Consider the following 23,167-nt stretch of genomic DNA (forward strand, 5'->3'; position numbering starts at 1 on the left):
GTATGTATGATTTACACGTGAAAGAATAAAGTGTAATCTCTCACCACATAAATTCACTTCATTTAATTTCTTATATGTTCATCTCTCTTGATAAATGGTGAGAGATTACACTTTATTCTCTCAAGTGTAAATCACATTTGAGAGGATTCATTCCCGCCATTTTATCTTGATACAATTAAGTAAGCATTACTTAAGAACTTCCAGCAAAACTATAATAGACAGTGTACACGTTCAGACCTCAAGGCAAATACACATCCCATGCAAGTCTCAAAATCATTGAACATATATGAATGCTAAAATCAATTACAAAGAGAGGAAAATCAAAGAAGAAAACATTAACGACACACAACCGACCATAGATCCTTCCTTGTTAGCTAAACTTTTGGTACCGCTTTATTATTTGGACAGATTCAGGTGGAATAATGCTTGGAAAACACATCTGTCATTTCGGGTGATGAATTATGGGATATATCAGCACTGGACTTTCGTTTACCGACTGTTAACACTGGTTTCTTCGCCTTTAAATTGCTGATAACAATTTTCATGTTATAATATTCAGATAACAACACCTAAACATACAAAAATAAGATTCCAACTCCTTTACAGGAGACAAGGGTTGAAGATATTAAGTGAACAGCATGTATAGACAAAGCTAATGCAATACTTTGAAAATGGAATGAAAAGACAAATATTAATAGGCACGATGATACATAACCGTTTTTGCCAAAAGTGGATCATGCCCCCCAAAAGTGGTCTATACAAAACTGCATGCAGTGCATGCCTTAGACACAGCAATGGCACACTGAGAATAAAGGATCACTATTCACCAATAAGATTTTCCAGAAGGGAAATTACTTACTAGAAATTGTTAAAAGGAGACCATAATGATCACTGGGCAAAACAGGGAGTACCAGTTGTTTGATCTCAGTTCTTACTTTCTTCTCTTTGATGTATGACACCCCAGATATTTCATCCATCCCAATCATGTCAATACTGCTTATCTTAAGATCATGTAAATGGCAAACAAAACGATCTAATCGGCATTGGAGCTTACGATTGCCTGACAACATCTGGTTTGACTTGGTATCATATGTCCAACCAGTTTCTTTTGGTCTTAGCTCAGACCAAGCATCAACCCACCCGTCTAGTAAAGGATATTGACCATCCTTTTTGTCATCCCAGTTCATGTCACCTCCAAAAACAACATTAGGGTACCTCTTGAGAAGATTCAGAGCCTCATTAGCTTGTTCCACTCGTTCCTTGCTGAACATTTGATCCCATGTCGGAGGGCCCGGACAAGGACTCTCAAGATGGCTAGTAGCTACAACCAACGATTTGCCGCTCACATCCTCCAATTCAGCAATGCAAAGTTCTCTTCCCATTATAGAGTTGCTAAATGCTTTAGTGGAGAAAGATTTCACAGGTAGTTTGCTTAACTGAAATTGATTTGACAGATATTTCAGTACATAAAAATAAAAAACTTCAAGCTAAACAGGATGAACTAACCACACAGAATAAACTGCCACAGTGATCATAAATATTTTAACATTTTGCATACAATTATTTTAGCACGGAACAAGTTTTGTAGTATTCCTGTGAACAAAGTGCATTTTAGCAGACAATATAACACATGTATCAAATATATATATATATATATATATATATATATATATATATATGAAATGGCAACAAAGATTAAGTACCACAAGCAGAAACTACGAAAAATCATCACATTATTATCAAAACAAATGCGTCATTGTGGTCAAATGCACAACAGGATTACAAAGGGAGAATGGATATGAAATTTACCTGCATACAAAAGTAGGGTCTTGAATGAGCTTTCTCAGAAGAAACTGAACAATGGTATACATCCCACCAGGCTGATCGCTTAAAAATGTCATATATATCAGGAGTAACCTCCTGGGGTACAACACAAGTAAACAAAATCAAACTAAGCAAGCAACACAAACATAAAATGCTAACAAATACACAAAAGGAATGGTTATTTTAAACTACGACGCACGAACACAGACGCAAACACCAACACTGATAAAATTTTGGAAAAATGACATAACTCAATGTAATGACATGTATCGGTATCAGTGTCAGACACTAGGACATGCCTTCGATCGAAGCTACAGTGATTGTATATATATAAGTAGTGATAATGAAACCTGAAAACAGATAAAATCAGGGGAATGCAACAGAACAAGATCACCAATAGCTTTCATTCTCTTATGCAACTCCAAGTCTTCACGGAACCAAACATTGTAACTTAAAATCTTCAAAGAACCAATTTTTTTTCCAGAATCAACTTTCTCTGCAACATATTATTTCATAAGTCATTAAGATAAAATACACACAAAAGAAATTTAATAAAAATAAAAAACAATAAAATACACACCGGTTGTGAGATCAATGGGGTTATTGGAGTCTTTAGCATCTGATGGTTGAGAAGAATCATGTTCAGGGGAATCGACGGCTTTCCTCTTGCAAGGACGAAGAGGGTAGAAAACGGGGGGTTTACCGACGTCGCCGTCGTCGATATGATGTATATCGGTTAAAGTGGAAGTGGAAAGAACGGAGGATCGTGTACCGCAGAGGTGGCAAGTGGAGGTTTTGTAAGAGTTAAAGAGAGTGCAAGATTTGCATGTCCATTTTGGGGAAGACGAAGGAGAAGAAGAAGAAGTAGAAGCGAAAGAAGGTGAAGGTGGAGGTGAGGATTTGCAGATTTCGCATTCGGAAATTTGAGATGGAGGATTGATGAAAGTGCATTTCTTGCATGGCCAAGAAGACATTGGAAGTGATGATCGTGATGGAATTTGGGAATGGAAGTGTGAGGAGTGTGATTTGAAATTGGAATTTCTAATTCTAGGGTTTAAGAGTAGACAAAGGGGGAAGTGTTGTAAGGAACTCATTTCAAAATACAAACCCCTCCTTTTAATACGCAACAAACATGCATATTCATTCAAATCCAACGGAATAGATGGCTGAGATTAAATAATGTGGCTAAGATCTTTTTACTTCTATATCAAAAGGGCATTGATCAATCTCTTAAATGAATTTTAGTTATCGAAATAGTTTCTGTAATTGCCTGTGGAGGATATACCAAGAAAGGCATAGGTCACACAATTCTTAAGCATATGGTTAAAGATTTAATTCAAAGTAAAAAAAATTGCAACATTACTATACTTGTTTCAATAAAGCTCTTAACACTATAATTTGAAGACAACAAAAAGTTAATGGTATTCTAGCCGCCATCTAGGATCAATGGTTGCCCTAATTGGTGGTAACAATTTAGTAATCGGGCAAATGTGTCAAGTTTATCTTCTTTGTGTTAAGAAGTCTAATATCGGATGTAAGTTGAACAAGGGTTTATAGGATTTGTAGGGTTGAGTTAGACTCAATTCTCAGTTATAAGACTTTTGTTTGTTCCTAATCCTTTTATATCGTCCAATTTTTAGGGTTTGAGTCCCTCCTCTTTGTCAGGCTCAAACCTAATTTTGGATGTATAGTTTGCACCTAATATTCTTTTTTGATTGCCAATGATTAAATGATGTACAGAAGATTGGCATGTGGCTGGCTTCATATAGGAGAAGCTTCTCTACCTTTCGGGTCTTCTTCTAGCCGACTGGGCACTGAAGAAAGACAGAGGACCGTGATGGAGGACAGTCTTAGTCCCTTAATTCATATCTTAGGAGGGTGTATTGGATTGAGATTTCATGGGATTTTAAAAGACTTTTTTATGACAAAAAAATCTTGAGGTATTCAATCAAGACTTTTACAAAAGTTAAATAAATCTTGTGGTATTCAATTAAGACAAACATGATTTTTTTTTCAGGGCAATAAAATCCGTTGGTATTCAATTGAGATTTGGTACTACTTTTAAAATGTCTACTGGTATTCAAAAGTCTACCGATTTTGATGGATTCTTCTATGGAATGGATTTTGAGAGACTTTTTAGTTGAAAATACACTTGATAGACTTTTTCAACAATCTCACCAAAAGCCTTGAGACTTTTTTGAAATCTCCAAGACTTTTTATTTTCATCATCACTGCATCAAATTTTTTTTTCTTTATTTTTTCATAGTTCATCATCACTGCACTCCTTCTTCTTTTCTTTGTTCACTTGTTCAAGAATCTCACCAAAAGACTTGAGACTTTTTCAAACTCTCCAAGATTTTTTACTTTCATCATCATTATATCAGTTCTTCTTCTTCTTCTTCTTCTTCTATCAAATATGTTTTTTTGCAAAAAAATATTTTAACAAATTCTACATCTTTTTTACAAACTTTTGATTCAATACAACTTTTTACTGCAAATTTTTTTTCGTTACCTTCATCTGCTTCTTTTCCCATCAATGGTGATAATGGTTTTTATTTGTGATTAGAAACATATACGTGAAAAAAATGTAAGGCTTTTTTTTGTTTAAAAATTTGGATTCCCAAAAAAATATAATTTCTTTTATTAAAATTTATTGATTCTTTTAAAATTTGCCTAATATACAAAAGTTTCTTAATATATAAAGTATTTTGAAATCTTGATTGTAAAAAGTTTTTTGAAAAAAATCTCTCAAAATCCATTCAAATCATGTGTTAAAAATCTTGATTGTAAAAAACTCTCTGTAAAAAAGTCTTTAAAATCTCACAAAATCAATATAGTCCAACAAAATCTCATAAAATCATCAAGATTTTTTTTGCCAAAATTGTCTCATGAAATCCCAATCCAATACACCCCCCTTATTGTCTCCAAAGAGTCCGGCTAACGCAGACATGGTCAACCTGTACCCTGATGGTACTAGTCGGTCGTCTCAACATCTTCTAGTCAAGGCCTTTGGTGCCTTGCATATTGTATCGAACGCGGTCCTGAGTGTCGAGCCTAAATAGTGAAGGCACTCTAACAGGCCGAGCGCACCTTCCAATTATATACAGCACATATCACCATTGTTAGACTAAAAATTGGGCAGCAATTATGGAGAGATCGTTACCTATTAGTATATCTTCCCTATCTTTTGTAATTAACATAATAAAAAGTACATTTCCAAGAGGACAGTGTCATACATACATTACTTATGATGATGGTCACATTGTAATACATACAGTAAACAAATTAATTAACAAATGTAATTTCAACAAATACATACGTTAATTACAAGATCCCTGTGAAAATTTATTCACACTACTTTATTATTATTAAAAAGGGAAGCATCTATAATATTAATAAGCACTAAGTCTAAGATTAGACCTACAGATCATCATTCATTTTCTCTTGCAATCTTAGTTACCTCAACTCTAACACAAAATTCCATAATGGAAAAAATTGAATTATCTGCACTTCATAAAAGGACTAACAACAAAGGGGAGAGACATGTCAAGAAAATGTGCAAAATGTTGTTAATTGTAATTATTTTGATGATTCTGAACCTTAACTTCTCCCCTGCATTGCTTGTATGAGTAGAGTTCACCACTTCCTTTGTCTTGTTGCTTACGTTCTTGCTGCAATATCACATCAAATGAGGACTCGCACTTAGGTAATGCAGGTTTTGTTAAATAAAATTCAAGTATTCAAATTTTAAGCATAAAATAAAACAAGAGGGTCACTAGGCAGATCATTGTTTCTTACCTTCCAGGAAATTCACAGCTCCCGTGACCTGCAAATGCATTCCCCACAAAAACGAAATTATTATTATTATATATTATATCAATCACAAGTGTTATTTATACCTGCAATAGAGTAATAGACACAACAAGGAAAAAAACATACAAAATTGTGGAGCCCATTTTACACTTATGCAACAATCTATTAAGTATTTGGGGGTGAATATGCATACAAGACAACTGTACTAAGCAGTAAACAGCCCCGTAAAAAAGTTGCAAGGCAAGAAAATTATGGACTTGAATTGAGCACAGGGTAGGTGAATGCACACAGTCAAGTACATCTGGACTGTTTGATGAACCGTCGGAATTTCAATGCATATTTTGAACGGACTGTCCAAGTGTGACTGAATGTGTACAATCATGGCGGGGTTTTGACTGCACACAATCCAGATACAAAGTTACTAGTAAATACTACCAATTGTTAATTGGTACAGTGGTGATTGACGCTAAACTTGGTAGGGAGGAGCACGGTTCGATCCCCACAACTGCGATCGGGAGGGGGCTGGAACCACTTGATGTCATAATTGACCCCAAACCAGCCAAAAAAAAAGTTACTAGTAAATACATAGTATGATGGTAATCTAGAAACACGGTCCAGAATCTTTGCTGCTGTCAGGAGAAACAAACGGGGTGCTCTATGACAAGCTAACATCCAACTCATGGAGAGTGGATGCCAGTGCTAATACCAACCCCCTCTTTTCATTTCAATTTTCACATAAAATAAGAGTAGAGCCAAAACCAAAAGTGTCTTTGCAGTGTGTGGGTGCCACTCACAAACAAATGCATTTCATGAATCATTACATTACATTAACTTGCCATAGTTCTACTTTTAAATTATTTCCCCTTTTCAAATCATCAGTAAAGTTTGTTACAGTTACAGTAGTCACAACTCAGAGGCCTTTTATTAATCTTAAAAGAGTTAATTTTTTATAACCATAATAATGTAATATAAGCCAAAACAACAAGAATTTGAAGCACATAATAATAGCCACATCAAAATAGAGTTAAAAAAAGCAAAAACAAATGGCAAAAATGTTTACTTTTTAATAGGTCAATGTTAATAATTAGTTGTTATATCAGCATTTTCTCTTTCACTACGGTCCGGACCTTTGTCCTTTAACTCCTCTAACTTCTTCGACTTTTAACACGAATCAGTTGAGCTACCCATTCAGGCCTGCCCTTTTAGGAATAAAGTCAAATTTGATGCCACATTGAAATCCCAAATTTCACAAATGTATTAATTAGCAACAACACATTCCAATTAAGCATTAAGCTTCCACCTTTTGACAATATGAAATCAAAAACTGTAAATTACTAAATTTTAGTAAGACACTTACTGGGATCTGTGGTAGTGATCATAGCAACTCCTTTGAAATCACAACTTCCAGGAGCCTTCCCTTCTTTCTGGTAATAGCTATCAAAAGCATAAGAAGCATGATTCTTAACATTATTAGGCCTATAGCAGCTCTCTCCTGGCTGAATCTCCGAACAATTCGCCCTCCCCGGTCCACAAGCCCAATCCAACGCTGCCTGCAATGTCTTCGAATCAAAACCATCCATCGCAATGCAATACGTCTGATTTGTCGTATCATTCGCCAAAAAAGTCCCAATCCCAGACACATGAAGCAAATAAACCGCCGACGTATTCCCATAAAAAAGCCCCCAATTAGCCTCCGAAACCGGTGGAGACCTCAAATCCTCATTGAAAAGCTCATAAATAAAAACACTAGAAGTAGCTTCAGGATGCAAAGGTGTTCCACTATGATCAAAAACATGCTTAATCAAATTTGAATTATAAGTATCAGCATTATCTTTAGTAGCATAAGGCTCTTTGGAATCACCTTTACTAGGCCAACCAGTTTCAGTAACAAGAACAACAACATCAGTAACATTAAGATTCTTCATCGAAAAATAAGCAGCATCAATCATAGCATCAAGAACATTAGTATAATGAAGCAAAGTATTAGGATCCACCATTTCTTTATTAGGAGTAACAGGTTTAAAAAGTGCATTATCTAAAGGAACAACACCTTTGTTCTGCATGAAAACATAATAAGGATAAAGATTCATCATCAAAGGAGATTGAGTTTTAGAAAGAAACTGAAGAATAGGTAAAATTACAGAAACAAGGGTTTGGTTAAAAAAAGCTTGAGAAGGTGGAAAAGGGTCAAGAATAATAGAAGCAGCATGAGGAGTTGAAACTTTAATTTGATTATGAAGATTTGAAGAAACAAGAGCATTGTAAAGAGATTGCATAGCAGGAAGAAGAAGAGGTGCAGAAGAAGGAACAGTGGTAAGAACCTCGTCACCGACGGAGATTCCGGTGATTAATGTTTGTGGGTAATAAGCAACGATGTTTCGTTGGATCCATGAAGCTGCAGTTGTGTTAGAAGAACCAATTGCAAGGAGTTGATTGTTGGGGACACTAATGATGACACGAATTTTAGTATCCGACAAAGATTTAAGGATGTCTGGATTTGCATCGTAGATACGAATGTGTGTTATTTTTTGTAACTGAAGAAATGAAACTAAGTCTGAGGTAGATGGCATGTTTTGAATGTCTGTTCCAATGTTGACACCAACGAATGGACCTCTTTCTTGTTCTTCATTTTGTTGTTGTTTAATTTGGAAATTTGAATTTGAAGTTTCACCTGCAAAAAAGAAAAGATGGTGTTAGAAGAAAAAGTTGAGTAATTGAATTGGTTGTTTGGTTAATTATTATTATTATTACCTGGGGTGGAAATGGAGAGGAAGGAAAATGAGAGGATGGAAAGGAGAAAGATGAGGTTGTTAGAGTTAGAGATAGCCATTGAAGTTGAAAAGGAGTGTTGTGTTAAGTTCTTCAATGTCCTCTGCTGGTTCTGCTACTTCAGCTACAGAACCTTGCATTATTTCTCATCAAAAATATAATTTATTTGATTTTCTTCATTCAAAATTGTTTTTTCTACCAATACCAAACAAGAGAATAAGAAGAAGATCTAGAGAAAGTTGGAAGAGATGATGATGAACTGGCAAGTGAGGAGTGGGAGCGGAGGGATTGGACTTGCTTTCACTTCCCACTGTTCTCTCTGCTTTTTCTTGTGATGAGGTGAGTCTTCAAGATTCGTCGCTCGTGCTTTCTCTAAAGTGCCCTTTAACTCAAACAAAGTCCACAATAAAGACAAATTATTAAATTATTAAATTATTAAAGTTTTGCAACAAAAAAAGGTATAAGTTAGTATAAAACTAGGCCAAAAGAGACTTTCATTTTTTTTATTTTTAAATTCTTAAATAAATAAAATAGATCTCTTAAAAACACTTTGGGGACTTGACACAAAGAAGAAGAGTAATGTTTTTTTTTTATATATACATATTGGAAGTTTTCACTACCATTAGCAATAACTAATATCAGTCGAAAAATTCGTGAGGTAGATAAAATGGATTTCTTCTCAATTTTTCGTGTGGATACAAGACGAATTCTCTCCTTCCAACTGAATTCTTTTTATACACGGGAGTCATCGTATCTACTACCACTTGCTTAAAGGACTCAATATCCTTACAACTTTGATCGATTCATTGTTACTAATGGTAAAAATGAGTTACATTGATGAGTGTCACAAAAATATTAGTCAAACATATTAAAAAGAAAATCAAAGACAAAATTATTGTTAAAGAAATAACATTTTACATTTTTAAAATATTAAATGTACAAATTTTAAAATAAAATTTTCTTATTAATATGTTTAACAAGTTCTCGGAAGTACTTGTTAGCAATTTTCCTAAATAAATTTAACTTCCTAAAACAAGGATGTATCCTCTCACGTGGAGTATTAACGGGAGGAGGCCTAGTTGCTATATCCACCATCCATTTTATTTATAAAAAATTGAAAGTGAAACTAGTAATGCTCTGTTTTGTAAAATTAAGCTATAAGTTAGCTGATAGCTAAAAGTTAGCTTATAGCTGATAGCTGAAAAACTAGCTGATAGTGTTTGGTAAAATTAGTTATTTAAATGATTGGTAAATATAAAAAGACATAAAATGATATTTATATGTAGTGGTAGTTTTTGTTTTAGTGGGTAGTTTTTTATTTTATAAAAAATAATAAAATTAAATTAAAGGTTAAAAATGAAAAAAACTGTAAAAAGCTATAAGCTATAAGCTCAAACGCTACTTGAAATAACATCTTAAAAAAAACTATAAGCTCATAAGAAAAACTTTTTACCAAACACTTTTATTTTTTTCAAACAAACTTATAAGCTTACCAAACACACCCTAAATAAAATCAAGGGACCAAATTTTACCGCAGGAAAAATTGACGGGAGACAATCTCCTCTCCAAAATTAGTATCTGTCAACCTGTGAGCAAGCGAGAGATACCTTTATTTTTTATTTTTTAAAAAGTAGTTAAATTATAATATGAGTTATTTATGACTTTCTTTTTTGTCTCTATTTCTAATTTAGTATTAATTTTCTTTTGTTCGTTTTGATTTTGCAAACAAGTCACGGGCAAGAAATTGGAAAGTGGCTTGGTTTTCTTTGTCAGAATTTAGCGTGTGTTTGGTTTAGTGGTGGCTAGAATTGAGTTTGGTAAATTTTTTTTTGATAAAATTGATTTTGATTAAAAGTGAGTTGAGTAGAATTAATTTATGTTTAGATATATCAATATAAAAGTGATTCTCAATATTTGATGTTGTTTAGATGATATGAATCAAAATTACTTTTGAATGTGTAAATTACCAAAAAGACCTTTTAACATATATAAAATCAAACTTCCTTCACAAAATATATAAAATCGTACTATAAGTAATAATGTAATAGTATTATATAAAAATCACAATATTCCATTCCATGTGTTAAAAGGTGAAAATTTTGAAGGACAACTTCAGCCCAATATTAAAAAACAAAAATCCAATAGTAAAAAAAAAAAACTCAACCCAAAAATAATAGAAGAATTGTCTAGAACCAGCCTTTTAATTTTAATTAATAAAAATAAAAACAAAAGACTATTTTAACAAAAGATTCTAGACCTTCACCAACTATTCTGACTTCCTCTTGTTCTGTTTTTGCGCTGGCTGCAACAACATTAAAGCTTTCACCAACTATTCTTTCTTCCCCTTGTTTGCCAAAATTTATAATATTTCATTTGTGTTCTTGTTGAATTTTATGTGAAAATTGGGCGTTTTCTTCCCTCTTTCTCTTCCATTTTTTTTCTTCTGAAAAATCTGCAAAAATAGGAGAAAGGCGTTGCTGATAAAAAAATTGGAAGTTTGAATGATGTGCAGTGAAGAAGAAGATATGAGTAAGGGTAAGTAGGTAAATATAGATGCCACCGAAAATTAAAAGTATGAACGTGATTTTATTTTGACGTGGAAGCTCCAATTTGTGGCTTCGACGGGACTTGCATTTGGAAGAAGAATCACGTTTCAGAGATTTAATTTCATAGCTATCCAAACATAAAAAAAATTGCTTCAAATCGCGTTTGAACCTCAAAACGTGCATTTAGCTGTTTCAAACTTGGAACCAAACAGGTACTTAGTCATTGAATACAAAAATAGAGAAATTATCCAAGACGTGTCTGCATGGTTGGGATAAACTGTAACTTTAAAGCACTATCAGTTGAAGACAATGGTTTACCTTCAATTTATATAATTATAATTGATTAATAAAAAACTGCCTAAAAACATTTACAACACAAAAGCTAAATTTTTTCCTAAAAAATCTATTTTGTAAAGGAACAGAAGTTTCATATTTACTAAAAAATGATAATGAAATTTATGCCGAATTCAAATAAATTTAATCTGGATGTAAGGTAAAAAACCATGCAAATATACTAATATTAACAACTAATAACAAGTGGGTTTGTTAGCCATTTGAACATGTGAGGAATCTGTTACCAATTAAACAAATATTCATATCATAGAATATGTACTATCACAAGCATTGAATCAAACTCTGGACCCCAAGATAGTACTCTTATATTTGAAATAACAATCATTATGTTCCCTCAGATTGCCAACTGATAATGCACACTAAATACTCTCTTTTCACTTTAAAACATGAAATCAGTTGCTCACCTACAAACTAACTACCAATATACTACTCCACACTATGGTGTTACAAACTATTCAAGAGATGCCACATGTTATTTTGCCAAAAACTAAAGAATTTCTAGGAGAGTATTCAGTTGGATTGCAACCCAAACAATAAGAATTTCTAGATAACTCTCATCTTAATGCATTTACAAATGCCATCAATGAATCAACATCTCTCTTTTCGGAGGGATACTTTATTGGCTGTGATGAATGTTCTGGGAAAAATAATATTGTGGGGAAGCTTCCCAATTTCAGTTCATGCTTTGCAAATTCTTTTTGATCTCCATCAGCTCTAAACTTTCCAACCTTCACCCCTGACCCTGCTAACTTCTCTGCCAAATCAACATAAGATTCCTCCATATCCTATTGAAATTCGGAATACAAATCTCATTAGAAACAAAATCTTTTTCAAGGCAAAGAAACCATATCAAAATAAGTGAGCTAATATCAACAGTAAGCTAAAAAAAGTTCATGAAAAACTAGTTTACCTGGCAGTAGGGACACCATGGTGCATATAGCACAACAAGCCATGGTTTTCTTCGGTTTTCCAATCTTATCAAATTCTCAATTCCAGTCCTACTCAAGCTAACCACATTCTGAGTATTGAAAATGTCTGCGACAGTGGCAGTACCATTTGCATGAACAACACCATTTCCATTAAGATGAGCATCATCTTCCTGCTTTATATTTCCTTTGTGAAGACCACACTCCTTAGCTTTGGCATCCTCCCACCACCACCTACCTTCTCTTTCATGTTGTCCGGGTAAAACAGCCCTCGTGCACGGTTCACATCCAATTGAAATATATCCCTGTGAGTGCAAAGAATTTACAGGCACATTCATGGTCCTAAGGAAGTTCCATATATCATTTCCTTTCATATTTGCAACAGGGTTCCATTTTATCAAGCTCCCGGTTCCACCGTCAATCCCCTCAAAAGCAGGATCAACCTGAACAACAGGTATTTCAGACCTAGTACCAGGGGACTGATCTTTTCTCTGCCCAGTTATCCATGCTCTGAGACCCTTAAGTGCCCTTCTTAAAGGTCTCACCTTCCTCACTCTGCAACACTCCTGATGTCCATCCTCATAGAACGAAAACAACCCCTTACTTCTAACCAATGCCTGAACCTCAACAGCATCAGGGAACATGTACTCAATGCGGATTCCATAATGCTTCTCAACAGCCTCGAAATATCGATAAGTTTCAGGATTCAATCTCCCAGTGTCAAGACTGAATACCCTAAAAGGCCGACCCGTCAAACGTGCATACTCAATCAAAGCAACATCTTCAGCACCACTACAAACACAAATCAACATCACACTCAATTAATAATGTAGTTATCATGCTACAAAGTTCAAGCTTCAACATTTAGAAACACAATAATGAACACATGGTATCATATATTTTTAGGACAAACCACCATTTTGGTCCCTGAAAGTTTAACTCGTTGTCACATTGGTCCTTGAATGTATCAAAATTGCAAATACCTACTCAATATCTCATTTGATAGTAATTTTATGGACTAAGTTGACCAACAAATAATATATTTAAGGACTAAATTCAAGGACCAAAATGACTAAAAAAAAGACATTTGTGAATCTGTTTGCAATTTTGTTACAATCAGGGACTAATGTGACACATTTGAGGATCAAAATAGTGGTTTGCCCTATATTTTTACAATTCAACTCAATAAAATATTAAAGTTCAAATCAATTTAACATGGATTAGATAATTGATAGAATGAAGGTGTGTGCAATTTTTTTTACCTGAAGGCAATAGCAATGTCATTGCCAAATTTAGCAAGGGCTCTATCCATTATTTCAAGAGGAGTAGCATTCTCAAGTTGTGATGCTAATTGTTCAAAATCAACCTCTTCGGTCTTAATAGCCTCTGCAAAATTGAACACATTCATCATAAAAAAACTTGCTTCAATTTCACTTTCATGAATCATCAATGAACAAGGGATGATGCATGTAGAATAGAAATGACATACCGGAAGCAATGATAGGAAGAGAGGAATCTGCTGCATTGATCGGTTTTACGAATCTCCTCCGTGGTTGAGATAATTTAACACCTACTACTCCATCATAAGGTCTATCCAAAACCCTAATTGAACCAATTTGTGGAACTGAAAACACACAAAGAAATGAAAATTTGAATTGATGATATTAATTAATAAGGGATTATTAACATGATTAAATAAATAAAAAGAAGAGATTATTATTATTATGATTACGTTTGGGTTGGGATGATTGAAAGGTGGAAGTTGAAATGGAGATTGAAGAAGAGACTGAAAGGGCCATGAAGAATAATAATGTAATAATGAAAGTTGTGAGTAGTAATTTTGGAAAATGAAAAAGTGTGATGATGTGAGAAATTTTGAAGAAGGAAGGGTTTGCTTATAAAGGTTTGTGTGATGGCTGTTGAGGGAGGGAAGATTATTGAACCTGGACGGAGTTTTGGCACGCTCGCGTGCTTCATGTCATGCCTTCCGTCAGATTCCATTCTTCCAAGCCCCAATTTCCCGGATTCTTCTCCTTCTTTTTTCATTAAAATATAACTTTTTTTTTTTCTTTTTCCGGATAGCCCGATAAAGGTAACTATAAATTCTACCTTAAGATGGATAAATGAGTTGTGTAACGTTTGAACCGTGATACTTGCAAATAAAATGCAATATCCTTTACTAATTGAGCTAGCTAAACTTATGAGACCATTAAAACAATATTTTATTAAAGCAATTTTATCTTTAAGAGTCTATTTGGTTGAGTGGAAATACTCTTACGATAACCAAAATTCTTACGACTTGGACCAATTCATTATTAATATTTTTGTAGCTATCGATTAAATTGTACTTATATAAGACGCAATAATTTATTTTATTGAAAAACGTTAACCTGTATTATAAAGGAATATATTAAGAATACAAATGGAGGAATATTTTTTTTTTAATTTGTGCATTATACTTTTGTAATATTAGTTTCATATAAAATTTGAGTAAATCACCAATTTTTATATGCGTATTACATTTTGACTCTTACTTTGTGTATAGACAAAAAAAAGAGTCTACAAAATTGAATGACATTAACCAATTTGATTTTCCTTTAATTTGTTGCATTGTATGACACGACAAATTAACTACATATGTGACGTAGTAGACAAAGCCTAGAAAATTATGTATTTTTTATTTTAACAAGTATTTGACTTATTGCTTAAAAAAAATATTATTTGACTTATATTTTCACTGATGAATTTCTTCTTTTCTTCTTTTTATAAGCAAAATAAAATTATATCATTTCATTCATTACATTAGAAAAGATATAATTAAGATGAGATCAAATCAAATATGTGGTCACTTGCATATACAATTTAATTTCACACAATTGCTAACTTTGTGAATAGTTTTTTCTTCTCATAAAATTTATCTTAAAGTTTGGAAAAGGTTCTAACAAAGATCTACAATGTTGTCATTCAATCTGGTTGTAGGAACTATCAACAATATCATATACTACGTACAACTTACAATGTAACTCAATATACACTCTTGATATATATACTTCAAACTCACGGTCACCAAGCCATATAATGGCGCTTCTCTTACCGTTACTTCCGCATCCAATGGCCGGATGTACACAATCAAAACATCGAATCATTGGTTTGATAAATTGCAACATCGATGTTACCACCACCACGAACCGGTTCCTATGTGTTATTCCTTACATTGCCATTGCATAAGCACTAATGAAAAGGTTGGAAGATCTGGCCAAAGAATGTGATAACCTCCGGCCCCATGGTTCGGTCCTTTTCCCAGTAAAACACACGATGTGTTCGAATTCTAATTGCTTTTATGTGAGAAAGGGGGACCACACCCTCTAAGCCCATGTATATTAGTTTCTTAAATAATATCTGAATCGGATCCTGTGGAGAGCTTGATTAAATCTGATCCATAGAAAAATCCAGAGAAATAAAAGATAAAAAATTTTGAATCGTAAAAATAAGTTTTAAGTGTTAGGGTTGATTGCAATGTAAGTCCCACATTGCTAATGAAGGAAAAAAGGTCAAGGAAATTATATTTAAGAAGTCTTACATTGCTTAGAAAAGTGAAGAGTGGAGGAGCTCAATGCTATATAAAGAGATCTCAAGTTCCTTGTTTCAACGCACCAGTCAGTAGCACTTTAAGCTTATATCTGACTTTTTTGTTTTTCTCTTGTACTCTTGTATTAGAGGGTTGAGAGATGTAGTTAGTATTTGCTTTGGAGAGTGTGGGTGTATTGGGGGTCAAGGGAAGATTGAGGGTAGTCTATGTGTTGTAACAATTTTCACATAGTGTTTATTCTCTGGTTGTCAGTTTTGACAACGGCCGTGGTTTTTTCTCCGGTTTTGGAGTTTCCACGTTATATTCTTGTGTTGTTGATTGCGTTCTTTTATTTTCTCTATGTCGGTTTTTTCCCAACAACTGGTATCAGAGCTCTTGGTTTGATTCAGGAGGAGGGAGTTCCGTTGTGAAGTTTAGGCTAGAGAAAATTGATGTTTGGCTTGTAGAAAATCAAGTCAAGGATGTGTTGATGCAATCAGGGTTACACAAGGTCAGCTTGGAGAGGCGGTGGTAATAATACTCGACATCAGTCTGGAGAGGCGGTGCTAAGAATACTCGGGTTACGTCTGAAACAACAACTTATTATGAGGATGCGGAGGTGCTAGTGGAAGTTGAGAATCGGTGGAGTGTTGAGTCATATGGACTTTGGAAGCTCCTATCACACGTGTTTGAAGAAGAAATATTTTTGAATCCCTAGAGCTAGCTGAAGGTGGAGTTGTTCATCTTGGTGACGGAAAGCTTGTAAGGTTCAAGGTATGAGTGAGTTTCTTTTAACACAATGCGGGGTATTTTCTTGAACTTTGATGCATAGATAGTAGGTAGATACTTGTTAGATAGTTCTACTATTATTGGTTATGCATCTGTTACTAGTGGTGATTCTCATGTTTTGGTTAAGTTGTGGATCTTCGGGTGGGTACTTGTTAGTGACATGAGTTTAGTTGGACTAGTGAAACAAGGTTTACTAGGTGATGTAACTAAACCGAAATTGTTGGAGCCTAACAATGGCCTGAGGTGGTTTCACAGATGTTTGAAGTTGTTCAAGTGACACATGGGCATAGGTTGACATGGATGCAAGGTGTGTGATGATAGTGTGCGGGCATTGGTTGACATTGATGCAAGGTACGCAGTTATCTCGATGGCTGATGAACTTCCAGAGAAAGCCAACATGGAAGTTGCACTATAAATTTTCAGCAAGGTTTCGAGATGAAATTCTTGGGATGACTTGGTTCCAAGTGAATAAAATTCTTGGGATGGTTTAGTTCCAAGTGAATAAAATTCTTGGGATGGTTTAGTTCCAAGTGGTGTGTACTTTTTATGGTGGAGTATGATAATTTAATTTGTCGGTATAGACAATGAGAATTATGATTGTCGGTGAAGACAATGATTGTCGGTATAGACAATGGAAGCAGAAGATAATGATTGTCGGTGTAGACAATGAAGATTGAAGACCATTACAATCAAGGTGGAGATTGTTAGGGTTGATTGCAATGTAAGTCCCACATTGCTAATGAAGGAAAAAAGGTCAAGGAAATTATATTTGAGAAGTCTCACATTGCTTAGAAAAGTGAAGAGTGAAGGAGCTCAATGCTATATAAAGAGATCTCAAGTTCCTTGTTTCAACGCACCAGTCAGTAGCACTTTAAGCTTATATCTGACTTTTTTGTTTTTCTCTTGTACTCTTGTATTAGAGGGTTGAGAGATGTAGTTAGGTATTTGCTTTGGAGAGTGTGGGTGTATTGGGGGCCAAGGGAAGGTTGAGGGTAGTCTATGTGTTGTAACAATTTTCACATGGTGTTTATTCTCTGGTTGTCGGTTTTGACAACGGCCGTGATTTTTTCTCCGGTTTTGGAGTTTCCATGTTATATTCTTGTGTTGTTGATTGCGTTCTTTTATTTTCTCTATGCCGGTTTTTCCCAACATTAAGGACGTGTATTGTATGTACCAAAAAAAAAAAGGACGTGTATTGTTGTCGCACATGAGAAAACATAACGATTCCCAGGAGAGCGAATATCCATTTTCCCTGTTACCAGATGAATCTTTACCGAATTGCATCTATATACATTTTGACCGACGTATGCAATGCAACGTTTCACACGTTGCTTTTGGTTTTTCTTTTTTTACTTTATATTGTTGCTATCTTTTACTATGGTCCATTCATAAATAGTACTATAAGAGACTCATCCTTTCGTACTCCAAGTAGAATTCACAGACATACATTCTCTAGTCTACTAACTCACTCACTCGCAGTGGTTAGTTAGTTAACACTTTCTCTTACAGTTGTCTTTGATGATTAATTTGCATGTTTTTGAGCTTAGATAATTAACATGATTATGGTTTTGTTATAGCAATGTGTTTTCTTTCTTGCTTTGTTTAATTTGAATGACCTTCCATTGTGTTGCAGATGGCTGAGTCTGATTGGCCAAAGAAAGATAACCGTCGATTCCTTCATGTCGTATATCGTGTTGGTGACCTTGAACGAGCCATCAAGTAATTAATTAATTAAGCTGTTTTTGTTGTTCTTCATTTTGTGTTTAATTTAATTAGATGATGAATATTAATTGCATTCTTAAAATGCCCTCATGCATGTTATATATATGGTTGTATCAGGTTTTATACTGAGAGTCTTGGGTTTAAGCTTTTGAGGCAAAGAGATGTTCCAGCAGAGAAATACTCCAATGCTTTTGTTGGATTTGGCCATGAAACATCCTATTTTGCTATTGAATTGACCTATAGTAAGTTACTCTAATACTCTCAAGAAGTCATGTATCAACAACATTCAAAATTTTGTTGTTAAATATTTAGTTTTGTTTACATGATTATGCAGAGTTAAGTACACTTTGTTTTGATATTATTATTACTATTTTTTCTTACCACATTGATCTTATTGTTAGATTATGGAGTGACTTCATATGATATTGGAGATGGCTTTGGACATTTTGGAATTGCAACTAAAGATGTAAGACAATAGTATTCTTATATATAACTTGATAAAAGCTTAATTAAACATGTTTTCTAACTTGTGATTTGTGAAGAGACTAATAACATTGTAAGTTGTAACATTGATTCAATTTTTATTTTAGGTTTACAAATCGGTTGAGGAAATTCGGGCCAAAGGTGGAAACATCACTAGGGAGCCTGGTCCAGTTGAGGGCGGAACAACTGTTATCGCCTTTGTGAAGGATCCTGATGGCTACACTTTTGCACTCATCCAAAGATCTGTAATTCATGACCCGTTTATTCAAATATCGCTTCGTATTGGTGATTTAGAACGTGGCATAAAGTTTTATGAAAAGGTAACAATCCAAGACATTCTAGGAAGTTGTACTTGTATCTGTTTCTGGTTGCAGAACTGCATAAGTATTATTAACTTTATTTCACAAAATTTGCCATTAATCAGTTATTGTCCTTTTGTGCTAGTTGATAGCTTTTGCTTATTGTGATGTACAGAATAGAATGATTTGTGTTATGATTTAAATATGCATTAAACCAAATGCGGTTAATAAAACGAGGATTTGTTCTTATGTGATCATATTTGCACAGGCTTTGGGCTTCAAGGTGCTGAGGAAGGTTGATAATCCTGAAAAGAAGGTGAAGTTTTCTCTAACATAAGTTACATAATTATAGTATATAGTATACCACACATAAACTGTCTAAAATTAACATAGAAACACAAATATATGTTGTATTACAGTACACTATTGCTATACTTGGGTATGGAGAGGAGGACGAGACAACTGCGTTGGAGTTGACATACAATTATGGTGTCAAGGAATACTCCAAGGGAACTGGTTATGCACAGGTTAGTTGATAATTAGTTAAATTATATGACTTTGTTGAAGAGCAAACTAGCTTTCTGCAAATCTATGTACCCCTTAAATTTGTTTCATCTATCTATAACAGATTGCAATTGGTACCGATGATGTATACAAGAGCGCTGAAGTAATCGACCTAGTCGCACAAGAGGTTGGAGGGAAGATCACTACAAAACCAGGGCCAGTTTCTGGCATTGGCACGAAAGTTGTTGGCTTTTTAGACCCAGATGGATGGAAAACTGTAAGTTAATTTTCCCCTTTAGTTATATTGAGGAGTAGGACTGTAGGAGTATGCTGCAATTTATATGTATTTAATTGTGAAAGCATCTGCTGAAATATTAGCTTATAAGCTGTATGACTACAATTTATAGATATTGTTGTAGTAGATACACGCTGTTTTCAATCACGACCGTTGGTTTGAGATCAGACGGTTCGGATTACACGGTTAACCGATCTTAGCCGTTGATCTAAATATAGTGTATCATGGTATGTTTGCAATTTAAAGAGTGTGGCATGATTCATCTTCCTTGTGCTACTTTGTAGGTGTTGGTTGACAATGAAGATTTCCTGAAGGAACTGGAGTGAAGAGTGATCTAACAAGAAATAAAGTAGCAGTCCTAGGTAGTGGCACTAGGGTAGTGGTTATGTATGAATAAATAGTACTTTAGCTATATTGATCAGTGATCATATTACGTTTATCAGTGTGTTTAGTTTCATATGGTTCTGTAATCTATTTTAATGCACACTTAATATCCCTTTTGTATGCTATCTACTACTATTAATCTTCTGATTTATGATTTGTCACGTACTGAGTTTCTTTTGGTAATGGAATCACACAGACCAATTGTTAAGAAACTTAAAAACAAAATTTTATGTTAAAAAACAATTTTTTTATATATTTTAGTTGAGTGCATATTTTACATATTCTTCATTTTTTTTTGTTGAAGTAAGAAAGAGCATAATAACATCAAAGGATTTAGAAGGAATCCCAACTAGGTTGGCATCCCCCGTAGACCCTCATCCTGCGCCGGATGGACACTTGGACTGACTACTCACACTTAATAATTTTAAGTGTGATTGGTTGTACCACTTAAACAAGAAACTTATTAGCCAACCCATGCAAAAATATGCTGGTTCAATTTTATTTTTAAAAGTTGATTCACTTTTTGACCCAAATAAGTGATTTTAGATAGCAGTCATCATTTTGTTCTTGGCCTTCTTAGCTACAATTAAATATTATTAGTTATTAATATGTATTTGGACCAGAAAATGTGTAGTAGTTGATACTTGGTAGGTGATTACATTTTTGCATTCTCCTACATAACTTACCTTCCATACGAAAGCAGTTGAAGAGAGTCAAAAGCAACCAATTAATCATAAAGCTTCGTCGTAGTAATTTCATTCTCCATAGTTTTAAGTTTTAACGCAAATGTTTTTCCAAAATTGGATTCAATCGTTTTAGAATAAAGTTAAATTTATTATTTCCAGTAATTCTTAATATAAAAAAAAAATTTACATTCTTCAAAAAAATATAGAATAAAGTTAAATTCCAGTAATTCTTAATATAATAAAAAAATTTACATTCTTCAAAAAAATATAGAATAAAGTTAAATTTATTATTTCCAGTAATTCTTAATATAGTAAAAAAATTTACATTTTAGATTCTAAGATATTGATGTATTTAATCTATAATCGACTAGATACATCAATCTTTTAATAGATATAAAAATTATTTTTTTTCTTATATGGAAAATGTTAAACAGTGCCCCCGAGCAGGGCACTGGTTAATGATATAAATATGAAAATTTTATCTCATAATTGTGCATTCAATGTTTTAATGATGTAAAAAATTATTATCTCTAATCATTAACTTTATCATTTGTTTCCATTTTAGTATGCTTAACTACCCGGGATACTGTTTAGTATAATCCTTTTTATATTAAGGACCGAAGAGTAATTAATTAAAGTTACTTAAATTAATTTTTTTTCTTATATTACGGATTGAGGAGTACTCCCTCCGGTCTTTTTTTTATAAGGAACACTTTGGAAAAAAATTTGGTCGTTTTTATAAGAAATTTTGACCAATTTTCAAATGTTTTAAATGCTTAATTTCACTTATGTCATTATTTATTATGAGAGATAATATTAAAATTAAGTAAGTTAATTGAATCAAAAGTAATTAAATAAGGGTATACATGAAATATGTTTAAATTTATAGGAGTATTAAATTAAAATAACTATTTATAATATATTTCCTTGATCTGTGTAAATTTTCAAAGTGTTCCTTATAAAAAGGATGGATGAAGTATCTGTTAAGGGGACACATATTAATAATATGTTTAAAAAATTAAATGTATAACAAGATACTAGTAATATTTTGGAGAAAAGTCCTAATAATTAATGTGAAAATAGGTCAGACAGCCAACGAGAGCTACAATCTAGCCTACTCGGATTTAGGCCTGACCATCATACTTTTTATATAAAGCATGTTAAGACTTTTTTAAAAGTCTAATTAACTAACTGTAAAAAAAAAGAGTCTATTTACCATGCTTACATACTTAAGGAAATATGAATAATTTTTATTTATTTATTATTATTATTTTTATTTTATTATATATTAAATTTTGTACTTTGAATTAAATTATATATTTATTCACTTTTTTTAAGTAATAAAAATTTATTAGTCTACATTATTTTTTCGTATATATAAATGTATTATAAACTAAAATTGAAAATGATGTCATATATAGTTAAATTCTTTAATATGTCATGTTAAATATCAAAATGGAGTTTAATCTTATTGGTCTACTAGTTCATTAGCTTATTTAAAAATGAATATAACTACTTATTTAAATATGTTCACCATTGTGCATCTTTCACCCTCCTTTAACCTAAATAAGAGGTTTCAATTTTAATTTTTTTTTTTTTTTAAGATTTCGTCATATGATTTTTCTACTTGACGCGGTGTTTGTCGTAAAATTTTGGATTATGGACCTAATTCGACTTTACAAAAATGACTTATAAATTAAAAATTGTCTCTACTTATAAAGTCATGTTCAAATAATCTCGCATCCTATGTAAAACTCTTAAGACACTCTATCACGTTCAATACTATTTAGGTTGGTATGGAGATATAAACGGTGGGTGACACGATAGAGAAAATATGATAGCAGGTGATAAGGTGAAACCGACTTATAAGGTGAAAATTACCTCTATTTATAAAAATGTTTAGACTATCTTATATCTCATGCGAGTCTCTTAACGAATTGTTTGATTTATACTATATAATTATTTTTCTTCTTTTATAATAATGTCTTTTTTTTGACAAAAAAATATCTTAAACTTATGTTTAAGACATTTCTTTAAATAAACAAAAATATCTCAAATTTATAATAAACTAAATACAGTTTTTATTGTCTCTAGTAACATAATTCAATTGATAATAACATTAAAATATATAGATGTAATTTGAATTCCTATTTATTCTCTTTAAGGGATAAAATTCTTGATACTAGACTACTAAATAAACAAATA

General features: G+C 33.1%; 4 protein-coding genes across 4 annotated transcripts; 1 reads left to right on the plus strand and 3 right to left on the minus strand.

Annotated features, from left to right (window-relative positions):
• Window positions 1–207: 207 nt before the first annotated feature.
• LOC123911102 (tyrosyl-DNA phosphodiesterase 2) lies at window positions 208–3,022 on the minus strand. The gene is made up of 4 exons (XM_045962449.1): window positions 2,405–3,022; window positions 2,175–2,320; window positions 1,810–1,920; window positions 208–1,436 (listed from the first exon to the last, which is right to left on the minus strand). Exons 1-4 carry the CDS (start codon window positions 2,916–2,918, stop codon window positions 852–854), a joined length of 1,356 nt encoding a protein of 451 aa, XP_045818405.1. The 5' UTR covers window positions 2,919–3,022; the 3' UTR covers window positions 208–851.
• Window positions 3,023–5,189: 2,167 nt separating this feature from the next.
• LOC123908785 (glucan endo-1,3-beta-glucosidase 1) lies at window positions 5,190–8,824 on the minus strand. Its single transcript, XM_045959515.1, has 4 exons — window positions 8,389–8,824; window positions 6,995–8,308; window positions 5,623–5,650; window positions 5,190–5,495 (listed from the first exon to the last, which is right to left on the minus strand). The coding sequence occupies exons 1-4, from the start codon at window positions 8,465–8,467 to the stop codon at window positions 5,336–5,338; spliced, it is 1,581 nt and encodes a 526-aa protein (XP_045815471.1). The 5' UTR covers window positions 8,468–8,824; the 3' UTR covers window positions 5,190–5,335.
• Window positions 8,825–11,589: 2,765 nt separating this feature from the next.
• Window positions 11,590–14,249, minus strand: LOC123908525 (5'-adenylylsulfate reductase 3, chloroplastic-like). Its single transcript, XM_045959193.1, has 5 exons — window positions 13,965–14,249; window positions 13,722–13,856; window positions 13,495–13,618; window positions 12,217–13,024; window positions 11,590–12,091 (listed from the first exon to the last, which is right to left on the minus strand). Exons 1-5 carry the CDS (start codon window positions 14,029–14,031, stop codon window positions 11,861–11,863), a joined length of 1,365 nt encoding a protein of 454 aa, XP_045815149.1. The 5' UTR covers window positions 14,032–14,249; the 3' UTR covers window positions 11,590–11,860.
• Window positions 14,250–17,923: 3,674 nt separating this feature from the next.
• LOC123909758 (lactoylglutathione lyase GLX1) lies at window positions 17,924–20,437 on the plus strand. The gene is made up of 9 exons (XM_045960644.1): window positions 17,924–18,070; window positions 18,223–18,308; window positions 18,429–18,553; window positions 18,713–18,777; window positions 18,902–19,114; window positions 19,362–19,409; window positions 19,513–19,620; window positions 19,722–19,874; window positions 20,177–20,437. The coding sequence occupies exons 2-9, from the start codon at window positions 18,223–18,225 to the stop codon at window positions 20,216–20,218; spliced, it is 840 nt and encodes a 279-aa protein (XP_045816600.1). The 5' UTR covers window positions 17,924–18,070; the 3' UTR covers window positions 20,219–20,437.
• The last annotated feature ends 2,730 nt before the right edge of the window (window positions 20,438–23,167 follow it).

This window comes from Trifolium pratense, linkage group LG2 (genome assembly GCF_020283565.1).
Source record: "Trifolium pratense cultivar HEN17-A07 linkage group LG2, ARS_RC_1.1, whole genome shotgun sequence".
NCBI classification, from domain to species: Eukaryota; Viridiplantae; Streptophyta; class Magnoliopsida; order Fabales; family Fabaceae; genus Trifolium; species Trifolium pratense.

What these genes read in the sequence shown, in the direction of transcription:
- LOC123911102 (XM_045962449.1), bottom strand. Translation starts at nt 2,918, where the DNA reads ATGAGTTCCTTACAACACTTCCCCCTTTGTCTACTCTTAAACCCTAGA. An exon ending in CCCCATTGATCTCACAACCG is followed by an intron (nt 2,321 to 2,404) that starts GTGTGTATTTTA and finishes AATATGTTGCAG; the next exon opens with AGAAAGTTGATTCTGGAAAA. An exon ending in GACCCTACTTTTGTATGCAG is followed by an intron (nt 1,437 to 1,809) that starts GTAAATTTCATA and finishes AATCAATTTCAG; the next exon opens with TTAAGCAAACTACCTGTGAA.
- LOC123908785 (XM_045959515.1), bottom strand. Translation starts at nt 8,467, where the DNA reads ATGGCTATCTCTAACTCTAACAACCTCATCTTTCTCCTTTCCATCCTC. An exon ending in GATCACTACCACAGATCCCA is followed by an intron (nt 5,651 to 6,994) that starts GTAAGTGTCTTA and finishes ATGCATTTGCAG; the next exon opens with GTCACGGGAGCTGTGAATTT. An exon ending in AGCTGTGAATTTCCTGGAAG is followed by an intron (nt 5,496 to 5,622) that starts GTAAGAAACAAT and finishes GTGATATTGCAG; the next exon opens with CAAGAACGTAAGCAACAAGA.
- LOC123908525 (XM_045959193.1), bottom strand. Translation starts at nt 14,031, where the DNA reads ATGGCCCTTTCAGTCTCTTCTTCAATCTCCATTTCAACTTCCACCTTT. An exon ending in GACATTGCTATTGCCTTCAG is followed by an intron (nt 13,025 to 13,494) that starts GTAAAAAAAATT and finishes TTGTGTTTGTAG; the next exon opens with TGGTGCTGAAGATGTTGCTT. An exon ending in CATGGTGTCCCTACTGCCAG is followed by an intron (nt 12,092 to 12,216) that starts GTAAACTAGTTT and finishes GAATTTCAATAG; the next exon opens with GATATGGAGGAATCTTATGT.
- LOC123909758 (XM_045960644.1), top strand. Translation starts at nt 18,223, where the DNA reads ATGGCTGAGTCTGATTGGCCAAAGAAAGATAACCGTCGATTCCTTCAT. An exon ending in TTGGAATTGCAACTAAAGAT is followed by an intron (nt 18,778 to 18,901) that starts GTAAGACAATAG and finishes TTTTTATTTTAG; the next exon opens with GTTTACAAATCGGTTGAGGA. An exon ending in TTGATAATCCTGAAAAGAAG is followed by an intron (nt 19,410 to 19,512) that starts GTGAAGTTTTCT and finishes GTTGTATTACAG; the next exon opens with TACACTATTGCTATACTTGG.